Source organism: Nycticebus coucang, chromosome 5 (assembly GCF_027406575.1).
Source record: "Nycticebus coucang isolate mNycCou1 chromosome 5, mNycCou1.pri, whole genome shotgun sequence".
NCBI lineage: Eukaryota > Metazoa > Chordata > Mammalia > Primates > Lorisidae > Nycticebus > Nycticebus coucang.
In genome coordinates this window covers 127,645,522-127,662,038 of record NC_069784.1, presented here as the reverse complement: position 1 = coordinate 127,662,038, position 16,517 = coordinate 127,645,522, and the positions used below count along the sequence as shown (strand labels likewise).

The 16,517-nt window shown below is 39.1% G+C and overlaps 1 protein-coding gene across 8 annotated transcripts in view; it reads right to left on the bottom strand.

Moving 5' to 3' along the window:
• ESR1 (estrogen receptor 1) overlaps positions 1–16,517 on the bottom strand; it is a 395,652-nt gene that overhangs the window by 67,576 nt on the left and 311,559 nt on the right. For all 8 annotated transcript variants that reach the window (XM_053592428.1, XM_053592426.1, XM_053592424.1 and 5 more), the window contains one exon: positions 1,031–1,169. In XM_053592428.1, the coding sequence (XP_053448403.1) occupies positions 1,031–1,169 (139 nt within the window). The remainder of the gene's footprint in view (positions 1–1,030; positions 1,170–16,517) is intronic.

Genomic DNA, 16,517 nt, shown 5'->3' with positions numbered 1-16,517 from the left:
TGTACAATTCTCCAGCACTTCAATCAGTTTTGCTGTGAAAGGCCCCGCAGAGGTGCAGGATGGGCCTCAGATTGCTGGGCGCACAGGCTTAGGTTTGCAAGGAACCAGAATATGGTCCTTTCTCAACCAAGATGCCACATAACCCCAAAAGACAAGGTATCCCTGGAAAACAGAAAGACGCAGCAGCCGCCAAAGAAGGCATCGCTGAGCAGAAAAGAGTGGGACCACCAGGTGTCAAGGCTGGAGGCCAGGGAGCACCCAGGTACAGCAAGATCTGGAATCTGGAACCTGGCTCCTGAATCAGCTAGAACTCGGGTTTTTATAAGTAGCAGGATGTCTCTGAGAGTTTCTGGTAAAACATAGATCACAGGAGTCCAGCTTCCTAGGAGTGTCGTGACGCTGGAATGGAAGTAAAGTGTTCAGCGCAGCAGCTGGTGCAGGGCAGGGCTCCTCAGTGACAGCTGCTATGGAATAATGTCTCCCAGCTACGACTCTCGGCCATGACTGAAAAAACAAGGGGACCCACATTTCAAGGCAACCCAAGTATAATACATTACAGAGAGTAACATATTTGAGAAGTGAAATGAATTCATAGAACTGGAAATGGCCTTCAGAACTCTGTGGTCAAATTTCCTCATTTTGCTGATGGGAAATTGGAGAAGGAAATGAAAAGGCTATTGTGGCTTGGACGTACAAGAACCAAAAAAAATAATAATTAAAGGGAGGTTATTCATCATTTTTTATATAACACAAGTTAAAGGTGGAGTTATAAAATTACAATTCCCAGGTGTGTGTGTGTGTGTGTGTGTGTTAGAAATAAGAGTTCCTCTAAGGAGAAGTCTGCCAGAAAGTTATCCTTAGCTTTCTGTGAACCTGACTGGCCTTTATCACCTGAATGCACTCATTTGTAAAGTAAAAATATCTAATCAAGTTCTCTGAAGCTTTGTAGAGTACGGAATACAGCAGCATCATGAACAAACTGGAGACAATGAAAGACGTGCTTCTCCCAGGGCACAGCCAGGTTACTCACCTGTCCAAGAGCAAGTTAGGAGCAAACAGGAGCTTCCCTGGGTGCTCCATGGAGCGCCAGATAAGCCCAATCATCAGGATCTCTAGCCAGGCACATTCCAGAAGGTGGACCTGATCATGGAGGGTCAAATCCACAAAGCCTGAAATAAGACAAGAAAAACCCTGCTGGCTTAAAACGAAAAGTATTCATTACTGGTGAAATGAATGTAAGCAGGGATTCGAACTGGTGAGGTCTATCTTTTATTACCTGGAGTACAGTGGAATAGAAATACTCTTTATAGGGACGTCAAGCAACTATTCCTTCAACCCAGCCATACCAATGAAGTTCAATGTGGCATTAAAAATTACACCAACATACACATCCCACTTAGCTTTCTGAAAACTCCTGTACTTAGTGCTAAAATGCTTATGCTTTCTATTTAGACAGCTCTAATAGTTCTGTGTGACTGTTTTTCATTTCTGCTTCAGTGGAAGATACCCTGTTTCCCCGAAATAAGACATCCTCCGAAAATAAGACCTACTCACAGGAAAGATAAGACGTCCCCTGAAAATAAGACCTCGCACATCTTTGGGAGCACACCTTAATATAAGACACTGTCTTATTTTCGGGAAAACAGGGTACTAAGGCACAAGAAATTTATCTGCCTTATAGCAAACAGGAATTGGAACACAGGCAGGACCAAAGTCACTACATTTTTACTTCTTTGCTTCATCACTAAGCCACGCTCTTTTTTTTTTTTTTCATAACATGCAAAAGAAAGACTAATGAAATGGCTCCTATATAAATAAATCACTTGGGGGAATGAGTCAGATGAATAAAGGTGACATTGCAATCCCTTCTGGTAATAAGTACTGAAAGATGGCTTTGTTTTCTAATGGTTGATTAGAACAGTAAAGCTTTTTCCAGTCATTGCTGATAAAATGGTAGGTGCTTGATCATAATGACAAGAAGAGAAAGAGGAGGAGAAAGGAGGGAAGAAGGGAGAAAGAAAAGACGATAAGACCAGTTTACTGAACCCTTACTATGTGTTAAAAGCAATGCTGTGTGTTTCCTCTACACTATTCTTTTCATCTTTTTTAACCTGGCAAAGTGAGAACTGATATTCCCATTTTACAGAGAAGAATACAGGTGTTCAGAGAGCTTGTTTCTCTGGTAAGGGCAGAAATTGGAATATAATCCTCAGAACCTGGGCCCTTGGGCACAATTGGCAACCGCCTCTTCTAAGCTCCACTTAAATTAGAGAATTTGCATCAGGAGACTAAATAAATCCAACCACACACATTGAGATACGCCAGAGTGACGGGTACATTAAATAAACCAAGTATCTCTACAATGTGCTACCTTCCAAATCAGTTTCTGCCCCCTCCTCCAGACCCAGCCCCGGGCATCCCACACAGTCTATTTCTTTCTCTCTCTCTCTCTCTCTCTCTCTCTCTCTCTCTCTCTCTCTCTCTCTCTCTCCCTCTCCCACGTCAACTCTTTGTTTTCCCTTATCTAAGAGGATGGCTTTAAGAATGCCTTTTGTTGTCCTTTTCTTTCTCTCTCACTAGTATTATACTTGTAATAATTAAAATCTGAAATGTAAGTGTGTTTTTCTTAATCAGTCAAAGGCAAATGCTCTGCCTACCGGATGTTTCTTCTTGGGAGTCTTGGAGTTATCAAAATCTCAGCATTAAATAATTAGCTTATCATTTCCTGTATGGTTAGGCACCATCTTTCACATAATCCTTATCTCCAAATAGGCGATGATCCATATGAAGAAACCCAAGCTGGAGACAGACCTCAGGCTCTACAGCCTCGCCTGCTGTCATCTCATAATCAAACCTAATCAATTCTTTTTCTTTAAATTTTAAATTAATATGAGGGTACGAATTTTTACACTGTTCTCACTTCCAGGTTGAAGTTCCAATTGTAAAAGAGCCCCTCCCCCGAGGGATGTGTTATACATCCTCAAAATGTGCACATTAGGTGAGATCCCACCTAATGCCCTCCCTCCTCTGCCAATCGTCCTCCTCCCCTCCTCCTCCCCTTGCCCTCATACTAAACAATATATTTGTGTTTTATTATTCATATGAGCATCTAATTGTTTATATATGGGTTTCCTATTAGTATGGAGTACATTGGATATGTATTTTTCCATTCTTGAGATACTTTACTAAGAAAAATGTATTTCAACTCCACCCAGGTAAATGTGAAAGCTGTAAAGTCTCCACCTTTTTAATGGCTGGAGAGTATTCCATGGTATACATATACCAGTTTGTTGATCCGTTCATGGGTTGATGGGCTTTAAGGCTGCTTCCATGGCTTGGCAATTATGAATTGAGTCACGATATACGTCTGGTGCAATTTGTGGAGATGTTGGTGTGGATGTGGAGAGAAGGGAACACTTTTATACTGCTAGTGGGATTGCAAACAAATACAGCCTTTTTGGAGAGAAGTATGGAGAATACTCAAAGATCTAAAAGTAGACCTTCCATTTGATCCTGAAATCCCATTACTAGATATTTATCCAGAAGCCTTGTTATTTCTATCTTTGAAGTAACTACTATTCTTCCTCCCATTCCCACTGTTAACACAATAATTCACTTCCTAATAGTCTTTTACCTTCTTGTTCAACTTTTTCTTTTAACTTAGCGTAATTATTTTTTTTTTTTTTGTAGAGACAGAGTCTCACTGTACCGCCCCTGGGTAGACTGCCGTGGCGTCACACGGCTCACAGCAACCTCTAACTCTTGGGCTTACGCGATTCTCTTGCCTCAGCCTCCCAAGCAGCTGGGACTACAGGCGCCCGCCACAACGCCCGGCTATTTTTTGGTTGCAGTTTGGCCGGGGCTGGGTTTGAACCCGCCACCCTCGGCATATGGGGCTGGCGCCCTACTCACTGAGCCACAGGCACCGCCCAATTATTTTAAGACTTATCCATGTTGTTGCATGTATAAGTAGTTGATTTTTTTTATTGCTGAATAGTATGCTATGGTATGGATATATCCAATAAATAAATACAATTTGTTTGCCCTTTCATTGAATAGTTGGGTTTCCAGCTTGGGCCTATTTCAAATAAAACTGCTACGAGCAATTCATGTATAAGTTATTACAGGGACATATGTTTTCATTTCTCTTGGTTAAATATCTAAGGGAAGGATGCCTAGATTATATGGTAGGTAGATGTTTTTTGAGAAACTGTCAAAAGGTTTTCAAAGGGTTTACTATTTCACATTCACACCAGCAATATATAAGAGCTCTAGCTGCTCTAAATCCCTCACCAATACTTGGTATGGTAAGACTTTTACTATTATTATTATTTTTTTTTTTTTGCAGTTTTTGGTCAGGGCTGGGTTTGAACCCACCACCTCCAGCATATGGGGCCGGCACCCTACTCTTTGAGGCTTTAAGCATTCTAACAGATGTCCAGAGGTATCACACTGGCATTCTGGTTTTATTTTCATTTTCCTAATGACTAAACAGTGTTGAGTATCTTTTCACATGTTTTCTAACAGATCATTTCGCTACACTATATTCAAGTTAATAATTCATATCACTGTACATCCTGATAGACTAGGTACTCATTTGAAGCACAGAATGCAGGATTCCTTCAAATGTTGCTTTTAAAGAAAGTCTAAGTGTGTTACATCTTGGCCACACCAAAGCCCATGACGATGTAGCCTTTATCGGAGTAGGTATCTGTTCATTGGAAAGAGTGGGTTCTACTCATGTAAAACAGAGCTGGCATCTGAAAGAATAAAAAAGTGGGTGGCTTTGTTCATAAGAAAAGTTAAAAGATTAAAAAGCGATGATTTGATTTCAAACTCCCTGGGGCAAAAGGAAACAGGTACTGCCTAATGAGTGGCTATTTCCCTGTACAGCAAAGTGGGTCAAAATGCTCTGTCCTTATTCCAGGGGAAACCCCTGAGCACCTGCTGCGGTATTAAGTGTGTCTTTCTCAGTGCCCAGTGATGAATGGGATAAGCCAAACCCAGGGAGCAGTGCTTAAAAGGAAAGCCCTCAGGGAAGTTTTAATCCTCTAAGATCTTACTCTAATCTTATAGGTGAAGTCTCATAATAGTAATGTAAACTTATACTGTAAATTAAACTAACTTTCAGAAATGCTAACATTCAAAAGTCTTTTTCTCTTTCATGATGATATTGTATGTTATGAAGAAATATAATCATATAAGGTTGTCACTCAGGATGAGACCTATTCCAGATTCTTCAATACCCTACGTCGGGGTTTTTCAACCTTTGTATCTCACAGCACACTTGAACCTATGTTAAACTTTCAAGGCACACTTCAACTATGTTGATCAAAAAAAAAAAAAAAAGGAGGGGTGGTGCCTGTGGCTCAAAGGAGTAGGGCGCCGGCCCCACATGCTGGAGGTGGCAGGTTCAAACCCAGCCCTGGCCAAAACTGCAAAAAAAAAAATACATTTATTGTGCTTTGAGTGTCTTTTAGAAATAATTTAATCAATTGTCTGAAACTTTTCGCGGCACACCTAAGATCCTCTCACGGCACACCAGCTGAAAATCACTGCCCTACATAAAACTTAAAAATGTATGCGGTATCATATCTGGGAGTATTTTGTGAGTTCTCAGAACTGCAGATGGCCATGTAATCAATCGGTTTTTGAAAACCAAAGGCCCACTTTCTGGTGGCAACTTTACATATTAAACAGACTTATACTTTTACTTGTCTCTTTAAAATTTCAGTGCCACTTAGGTCTGACAGTTGTAGTGGTCTCACAGGAGCAGAAGAAGCTCCCCATAACCATTTGTACCACGTAACTGTGGTGATTATAAAATCTGTCTGAAGTAGTCTGTTAGGAATAGTTTTCAGTTGGAGGTCAGCAGGATTGCTTGATCCTTCTGTTGAAATGTTGTAGATCTCTCAAAAAGAGTCTATTTAATTATCTTTCCCAGCTGTGCATATTGCCTGCAGACAAGGGCTAAGGGCTATTATATCCACCACTTGGTGTCCTCTGCAAGTTCCTGGGTCAGGGTTGGGAGAAGTGTGCAGAGAAGGCTGTCAGTTAACCTGCCCAATGAATGTGAGGACTATGACAGGACGTTATTAGATGGAGTGTCTCCTTTCTCCCAATAGACTGGTCTTAATATTATTTTAACCATATGGCTATATATACTTTTGGTGTGGAATAAATGTTGATGAATACTTTTCAGTTCATAATCAATGGGGGAAAATAATGTAATAAAAATTCCCCAACAAAATTATATTGGGTGAACTATCTTCACACATCAAGTCTCAATGCCTTGGCTTACGTTCCTTATAAACATGCAGAATGTTGTAATATGTGATTCAAAATGAATCTGTTGTAATAACTGAGAGGCATTCAAATAGCGAATTCTTCTCTTTCTTTAGCACTTTCAAGTGTCGACAATAGGATGCGGAGAGCTTAGAGGCTGCTCCAAGATAGGAGGAAAAGAATCCGTGACAGATATGCTCACAGGTGGCACAATAATGACTACTACCCACATCATTTAAGGATCCCCATTCAGGGCAGCGCCTGTGGCTCAGTCGGTAGGGCGCCGGCCCCATATACCGAGGGTGGCGGGTTCAAACCCGGCCCCGGCTGAACTGCAACCAAAAAATAGCCGGGCGTTGTGGCGGGCGCCTGTAGTCCCAGCTACTCGGGAGGCTGAGGCAAGAGAATCGCTTAAGCCCAGGAGTTGGAGGTTGCGGTGAGCTGTGTGAGGCCACGGCACTCTACCCGAGGGCCATAAAGTGAGACTCTGTCTCTACAAAAAAAAAAGGATCCCCATTTAATGACAGGGGAGCTGTGGGCCTTGGATACCACACCAGAGAGACAGAAGGCATACCAAAAAAGAAGTGGCTATAGTTTTTTGAGAATAGATGACATCAGATACTTGGAAATCTCATTTTATAAAATAAAATTTTTGTGAAAACAAACACAAGTCTTTTTCCTTGGTCTGTATTCATGGGTCTAGTAATAGAGTACCTTCAGAGGAGATTCTGGAAACAGAAAAGCCCCAGGTCCCATTCCTTAGCCCCTGTATGGGCAGTGATATAGCTGATGATGGTGAGGAAGGCCTCATTCATAAAAGAGATAGCCCCCACCCCTGCCAAATATGCAAACTGGCTCATGTTTCCAGCTTCATCACCAAGTATAGGCATTGCTGGCTTCTGCCTTCCATTATAAAGTACCTGATTTTCCTCCAAAATATTTTAACTTAGTTTTAACACTGAAAGGAGCTCATGGCATGCCCACTCCCATCCCGTAGGCATCAGGAGATCTGGAGCCTTCTTCTCCTCTTTGCTCTACTGGGGACTGTGTACAAACTGCCTAATTTGCTTGGCACAAAAACAGATCCTTGAGGCCTCAGGGTGTGGCAAGGCTCTTGGAATGATGTTGAAAAGTGTGCCAAGATCCTTAGGCGAAATGACTAATATAATCTGAATGCTTGTAAAGCCCCACATTGCCTTGCAGTAAAAGATAAATCAGAGTGACTCTTCAGTAGTGACTATAAAAATATAAAAAATAATAAGTGCCACAATCCTTATATTCTTACTTGCATGGGATACAGTCTATGGAGAAACAAAGCAAAATAGAAACTCTGTGAAATAAAGCAGCAGCATTTCCCAGGGGAGAGCTATGTACAAAACTAGAAGCCAGGTGGTTGGTTCCTTCAGTAAATTTGCAGGGAAAGATATTAGTTCCTGACCTTCAAAAAAATAAATAAATAAATAAAGGTAATCATGTTCTCAATCATAGAATGACCCCAATGTTCCCCAAAATATCATTTATGAAATTGCCTGTTGCCTTTTCCCTGTATTGCTTTACTACTCAATAGAAGAAGACTTGAATAATTCACCTCTTTTCTTTCTATGTCAGAAACCCAGTGCAAGAATAGAGTAAGGTACAAAACGAGAGATCATGGAAGTGAGTTTATAGCACAGCGACAGTTACAAGTGAACAATACTTGGGATTTCTGGGAGAAAACCTACAGAACAGAAAGTGTTAGAAGATACTAGACCCCTGCTCAAATGCCAAGAAGTCTTCATGTCCTACATTTTCTAATTATAATACAGAAAATAGTAACGTAATGCCACATCACAGATCCATGAGCTGTGAGAGTATGTTAGGTGTGTCGCACACAACAAACATTTTTTAAAGATCAATAATTAAATTATTTTCAAAAGAAGTCCAAAGTACAGTCAGTGTATTCTTCGTTTTACTCTTTTTTTTTTTAATCAACATAATTTAAGTGTGTTGTGGAAGTTTAACTATCGGTTCAAGTGTGCCATGAGATAAAAAAGGTTCAAAAATCCTACCATAGACCATGGACTCATGGTATAGTCAAATAGACCTTCTTCCCTTCAAAAAATTTGTGTACTCCCTCTTATATGCAATTCTATTAGAGAGAGACTCAGTAGAAGTATGATTCTGATTTATTCCTCCACATTTTAAGATGTCTCCAGTAATAGTAAAAACATTGAGAAATTATTTTTTTAAATGAGCTCAATTCAATTAAATAAATGATGCCATGTACCACTTTTACCAAACATGTATTGCTGTTAGAAATAAAATGAATGCAATGTGCATCACCAAAATAAATGGTAACAGGTTAAGTAACCACTTGTTTTCAAATATTATGAATTCTAATGAAAGAGCACAGGTTTTCTCCTGAGCCAGCCCTACCTTGCTGTGCATTCCCACTTTCTGTGCTATAATAAAAGAAGTGTGAGCAGTCCCCACCTGACCCAGCATACCATACGCCTACCCAGTGCCCTTCAGCAGTCACTATGCTAGATGTCCACCTTACCGATACCAAGCTGACTCTCTCATTCTTGAGGCTGCAATTGCCCTCATCTTCAGCCCCGATGACTTGCTATTTCCAAATTACATCCCAACATGCAACTTTTTGACTGTCTGGTGAGTACCTCCCACTCGTATCCCAACAGAATCAGGGCAGAAGTAATTTAAATAGTATGAGCCGAAAGTCAAGAAGACTTGGCTTGCAATCCTTCTGTGACCTGCAGCCTGTTACTTAAAATCTCTGAAAGTACTGAAAGTACTTCTCATCAGTAACATGCAGATGGGCTAACCTGCTACTATAAGGCGTCAGAGGATGTCCCAGAGTGCCAGAGTGCCAACACATGTGAGTTCTCTTCCCTACTTCCTCCCAACAGGCTGCAACCTCAGCCCCATTGTAGTAGCACTACTTTTGCAAAACACCAAAAGAAATGTTTTGTTTTAAAATATTTTAGATTTAGAATTTCAAACTTCATTTGGACATTTTGTGTTTGCCCTAATTCATGACGTCATGCTATATTTTCTGTTTATTTTTATTTATATATTTTTTAAAACCTAATAAAAAAAGGATAAAAGACTTTCTGGACCACAAAGAGCCCTTATAAAACAACAGTTCTTATGATTTAAAATGGAGGGAACAAGAACGTGTGAATTATATTTTGCCTAAAATATATATTCAAAAGAGAGAGAGAGAAAGCACGTTTGGAGTTTTATTGCACCCAGAGCATTTCGAGATGTTTAGCATCTCCAGAATGTAGCTGTCTTTGTACAACCCCAGTTAGAAGTGGTCGATGGTGCCATATACCCCTACATTATACCCGGGAGGTGGGAACTTAATAATGTGTCTTCCTCGCATGTACTGCCATATGACCCAGAAATTAAAAAAAAAGAAAAGAAAAGAAAGAAATGGTTGATTGTCTCCTGCTAACCCCTGCGGCCATCCACACCACGTTGGCTGCTCCTTATCTGCCTTGGGACAGACAGAATCAAACACTCCCTGTGGTGCTACTTGCCTTGGGAAACACAGTGGTGTTTAGGCAAATGCGAAATAATAACAGCCGGTGGCGACTGAAAAACTAAACGTCACAAACTTGATACTTTTAACCTATGACACTTTCAGCAGACTTGAAAGCCAATTAATTTCATTGTTTGAGTAATAATCAAAGAATTCAATCCAGAGGTTTTAAAATAAAATAGATACGACTTCTTAAAATTAATGATGTATGCCTTAATTACCTCATGTTAAGATGATCATATCTTGAAAGAATTACGGATGATAAAAGTCATGATATCTATATAAATCTGCAAACTTTCCAACCTTGACCACAAAGTCTGACGAGAGGACCACGTATTACTTCACATAATATCATGGAGGCATTTGTGACATCATTACCAATTCCTTTAGAACAATGCAACAGAACTCAATGCCTTCCACCCTGACGAATGTTTTTACACATACAAGTTCAAAGACAATGTTTCTATGGCACCTCCAACCTAAAAGTCAACAATATCCATTTGTGGTAATTCCACTTTCTCCTCATTTTTATCTAAAGGAAAGAGAAAAGCCAACAAGGGGCCTGAGATATTTCCTGGACCCCTCTCTGGTAATGCATACGTGAGGTAGAAATGCTGAAGACCATCTTCCCTCTGAGAAGGCCTCATCGTAGGCTACTCGTAAATCTAAAGACAAAACTGATCTCAAGTTTGCTCAACTGTTACTAGGTTTTAAATCTCACTCTAGAACTATATTCAAGGAACTACTTTTCTTATTATATGACACTCCCTTGAAAAATTATTAGACTTAAACACAGACCCCGCTGAAATTCTACTTCAAAGTTTTTCTGACAGTGTCTCTGCTCTAGAGAGCAGCCGTGTTACTGTTCAGTCATCCTGTGTGTGTTTCTGTGTGTCGTACACGGTAGTTACATCTTCACCCACTGGGGTCTGATGATGTTTACACATCACCATACCAGACATAAAAACAGTGCGTGAAAATAAATTACCTCGGATCTACAGAAGTCATCACAGAACTTCTCTGCTTAGAAAGAAAAAATGGAGCTATATTGCAAAAGTCCCTCAAGATTAGAGGGTTCAGAATTACAGACGGTAGAATATATCAACGAATTATAATACATAGAGGGAAATTATTCTCGACTTTAAATACAAATTTCATAAAAATGCATTCTTTACTCTTTATACATTTAGCTTACCACATACATTTTAATGGCTACATACATATATTCTTTTTGTTCAAAAGCTAGACATGTCTTAACTCTGATCCCAGCACATATGAGCTTGTGAAATACTGAACATTCATTTGAAAATTTTGTCCTCAGTTTTGGTAGAAAAGTCAGTATGAGAAAATGTCATTGCACCTTTCCAAAAGGGATAAGGTAGTGGGCAGCCTCCTTCATGCAAGCATTCATTTAGTTAGCAAATTTGTCTTGAAATTTAGTAAGATAGAAGGTTTCCTCTCCTAAAGAACTGATACGCTCCTCTGCGTTGGTGAGGAAGACCAAAAGAGTTGCTTACAGACTGTGCAAGGCCCTGCCATCAAGAAGCCCCCATATTAATACACTGCAAAAGCAATAACAATTTTACCTGTTTCCTGATAAAATCATTGCCCTACTCCTATTTTTTCTGGACCTCACTTTTGACTGTACTATTGAATTACATGGTATCACACTTTGCAAAGTAGACAGAAAAATAAATCATTAAAATATGTGTATTTGTTTTCACACACATACGTAAGTATTCAATTTTTCCTCCATTTTGCAAAAAATAAGGTATGTGATGACAGGTCGAGGAAGTAGATTGTCAGGAGAAAAGAATTAATCTTATAGCTCTATCTGACTCCAGGAAAAAAAATAAGGCAAGACTTTCAGATTTGAGGATTTGACTTGGGGATAAAAAAAAAAAAAATCTGTCCCTCAGAGAAAACAAAACAGATGGCAACTCTACCTTGTTACCAATCCCATCTGTATTATACTCAGAATGTTGGTTTATGAAGAGATGGTTGTCATGACAATAAGCATTTGAGAAGAGTTCTAGAGAAGCTGATGGATTTAAGAGTGTCTCCCAGCTCCCCAATTTTTCAAACACACACAAAAAATCTACCCCCTTCAAGACCCAAATAAACAATTCTATTACTTCTTATATTGGCTATAATTATTCCATAGAGATTATATGAAATTTTGGACTCCTTCATATCAAAATCCTCCTGACAAAATCAGATCTTAACTCTGATACAGCACAGCTTGAAGGTAAACTAGTCTTTTATTTTATTAAGTAAAGGCTACTGTATTTAACTACAACTTAATTTTTTTTCCTTACAAGCTCAGAAAAAAAAATCAATTTCAACTTAAATGAAAAAGAGGAAAAAAGTTAAAAAAAATTATTTTCTAGTTTCTAACAGTAGATTGCAAACTAAAGAAGGAAAAAAAATTAATAAACTATACAGTACTTAAGACTGCCCTTTTAAGTGCTTGTCAAATGGACAGGAAGGCCGGCCACTGTGGAGTGATTCCGAGTTACTCGACAGAGAGCACAGACTGGCTGCATCTGAAAAGTCAACAAGCACTTGTACCTTGGAACATACATTTTTTTCCCATCTACCCAGGAGCAGACCCACAGAGCATTTCAAATACCATTGTCATCAGTCTGTGTTTACCAGATAACTGTACGCTACCTATAAACACTACAAATGACATCCACACCAAGATTAACAGGGAAGCAGGCAGTCTCTTTTTTGGAGCAAGTCCCCAAAACAAATGGACAATGATGGCTTCCTCCCAGCTCAAGTTTCTCAATGAAACCAAAATTGGTGACTGGTCATTTTAGTAAGGAATTCCTCTCTCTCTCTTTCACTTTCTCTCTCTCTCTCTTTCACGCACACACACACAAACACAAAAGCAACGGGAACACCTATGGTTACCTAAGACGTGAAAGGGCTTGTAGTTCTAGGAAGTATTAGGAGGAAAAGAAGAGGCTTATTCTCCCATTATTTTATTAAAGGTCAGAATGTGGAAATGGGCATTTTACAAGGCAAATCGCCAAGAGGTATCAGAAATTTGTTCTATCAAAGCACACCACAGCTTTTCAACTGAGAAACCAGAGGACGAGCTGCCTGGCTCCATACCTAGAAGGGGGGACCAGAGGATCTCAGGGTCTCACAAGCTTATGAGTGGTTTGTTAAGAAAAGGTTGCTCTGTCTCTTCCCATCTTCCTACAGTTCCCCACCTGCCAGGACCCTAGACAAATGTCAGCACCACAGAAAATAAATGACAAAAGTTAGAGGCAAGAATGATTTCAGCCTGCTGCACCCGACCTCTGATGTCAGTGATCACGGAACTTACACCATTCTAGAGAGGCCAGAAGGAGTTTAGAAAGCCAGGAACTGTTTTCCTGTAACTCACGGTGGATTCTCTCATACGTACAGGATATCTTGTTAGGTCATTAAATAGCCACTCAAAAAATAAAGTAGGTAATTAGGTGCTATGGTGTGGGTGTGGTTTGTCCCTACCAAAAACCATGCCACAATTTATTTGCCAAGGTAAGGGTGGCAAATAAATTTGGGAGGTTGGGAGGTGGGGCCTTTTAGAGGTGATTAGGCTGTTAAAATGGATTAATGTGTTTCTTAAGAGACTGAATTATTCTCCGGGGAATAAATTCGTTCTTGCTGTTTTACAGGGGTTGCCCCTTCTTGTCCTCCCTCTCTCTTTGCCAGGTTATGGCACAGTGAGAGGCCAGATTCAGCCACCCAATCTTGAAGTTTCCAGCCTCCACAGGTGCCAACCAAATAAACCTTTATTCTTTGTAAATCACCTTGTCTTGCTATTCTGTTTAGCAGCAGAAAAAAGACTAAGTAAGACAGGAGGCTAGGCTAAAAGAGAGATTCTCTAAATGCTAATTACATTGAAAGCTACTTGCTAGCTCAGCATGCTTGACCTCTGGCTCAGCACTGGGTCTCGTCAACAGTGTTGATGTCCTAAGAATTGCAGCAGGAATGGCAGTACCATCGCCAAATAGTCACCATGTTGGTTTCCTAGAGCAGCCATAACAAAGTACCACAAACTGAATGGCTCAGACTGGCCTTATATTTAGTAGTAAAAATAGATTCAGCTTTGTTAAGATGCAAAGCCTTGTGCTCTAAGTATTTTAGACCACAGGTAAGAAATAGTATGAATGGAAATAACTAAACAACCAAAAAAAAAAAAAGAAAAACCAATACACACACAAAACCAATGGCACATACAAATTAAAAATGAATTAAATAAATTAAATAAGAGGCACATAGAGTTCCCTGTGCCTAAGTGATATTTTTAACTTTTCAATGTAAAATAACTTATTATGAGGATACACTGTATGGTGGATCAGGTGACGCGTCTTGTTGGGCCCACGTTTGCCATTGACAGGTCATGTAACCTTTGATGAATGATTTAATCCATGGCACCCACAGTCCTGTGTACACTCTATGGATACTTTCTGAATGAAGGAATGGATTGTTTTGGGTTTCAGTTACTTCATCTGCAAAATGGGAATAGTAATACTATCTCTACAGTATGTTGTGGTTTAAACTAGAAAAATATATAAAAAGAACCTATCCCACTGCCTTGGAAATACTGATGGCCAACAAATAAATGATAGCTATCATTATACTACTTCTTTTTTAACAGTAAAGAGTGCCAGATATTATGCAGATGATAATATCCTTTTTAATAGCCGCCCATGAGTTTCACATCTAAAATTTTATACAATGAAACACATGTATGGAGAGGGTTCTTAAATATTCTTGTTCTATTTGGAAGTCTGGGAAGGCATCTATGGACATCTCAGTACAAGGTTTTAAATGCATAGAATAAAATATTTTTAAAGTCCACAAAATGAAACAAGTTATACTGAAATCCAGTTTTTCCTAAAACCCCTTGGGTATTCCTGGACCCCATGGTAAGAACTCCTGACAGGGTAAGGACCAAAGTTAGTGACTTCACAGACAATCAACAGCTACTGGAACGTTGTCTCCTTACATCTTTTCAGAAAACTTTGAGACATATTTTGATTTATTATATATTTTCTCTTGCACCTAAAAAAAACAGACTAAATAAGAATTTCATACGTAACCATGTCACAAATGGGAAGTCCTTTTGCCATCCCCCATTTTTCTTGGAATGTTTTCTTAAAATTATTGAAGAGCAAACAAAGTATTATTAACTATTGAAAATGTTTGGTATATGTAAGACAAACATATGTCTTTAAAAGGTGGTAATTCAGATATAATAAAACCAGTGCTATTTAAGAGTGGGTACAGGAGTTGGCCTTAATGACTCACTTTTGATGACTCACTTTGTAAGCTATTAAAGAAAGTCATTAATATCCTCACTTAACTAAAGAATGTCTGTGAAAATTCATCAAGATCTAAAGATTAAAGGTAAATGTCAAGTCTTAAAATAAAGATATTCTTAATTTAATAAATTATACATAGTCAAATGATTTTGAGATATCAAAAACACATTAATTTACTTTTAAGAGATTGAAAAATCTATTAGTATGAAGTTATGCATGAAATGGACAGGTAAAACCTCAAAAATCCATGCTTCTTATCTTTTAAGTCTCCCATAAAAGATTTACCTAACATATGAAGCTTCCCAGGGGTGCCAGAACAGAAATGGCCAGTTCTTGATTGGGAAAGAATCAGGACACCCACTCAGCCATTGACTTTGAAAATCGTGAGGGTCGTTGGACTGTCCACTCAGCCTACTTTGAAGAACTTCTGTCAATTCTGCCCTCTGCCTCTTAGATACCAAGAAAGTTAAATTTTAGAACTAAATCCATGGCAAAACCAAACCATCTACAGGCATGCAGCTGCGTGAAAGGATCCTGCTTTAGATAGCAAGTGGCAATAAAGAATACCGAAACTTCAGAACGTACACTGACCTAGCAAGAAAGCAGATCCTAGCCGTAAATACACAAAGAACCATCAGTCATATGAGGACTGATACACTTGCCTAGGGAAATCAATGATATAGTCTCTATCCAGAGCCTGTAAGATCATGTGTGATTAATGACACACTTTCAGAAAAATGTAATTGGTTGGCTAAAGAGGTTTCTGATCCTCTTCCTTAACCATTTCCCAGTTCTAGAAACTCCTCCTCCTCCAATGCATGACATACTGAGTCAGCTATGGTGCTGGTTTTACTGGGGAGGAAGATTCAGTTCCTGATCTTTGTGTTCTCCAAAGAACTCACAACTGTGCTTTTAATAAAACTGATATCCAAGAAAAGATTCTGAGTGAATGTTTGCAAAGAGCTAAAAAAAAAAAAGTTAAAAAAAGGAACAATGGTGGTTTTATTGGCAACTATAATATCCTATTGGTACAGTTAGCTAGACCATGACTCATTACTCATAAATTTTACCTAACCACTTAGTACCACCTGCAAAATTTAGGTGCTTTAACAAAGGTAAAGATAAAAAATAAGGAATAGTCCTAACTACACAGAAATTCTAAAAACAGTGCAGCTGACAGCAACTAATTTTCCTAATAACAAGCCCAAGAAAACTATTCAACTTATGAAATGGAATATAAAACCAATAAGTTGGTACTAAATTTAAAAAAGAGATAATAAGCGACTAGAAAGATTCTCCAGAAGAAGCTGAGTGACAGGAGACAGAGCGCCAAGGAGAGCTGGGGTTTCTCTCACCACCCC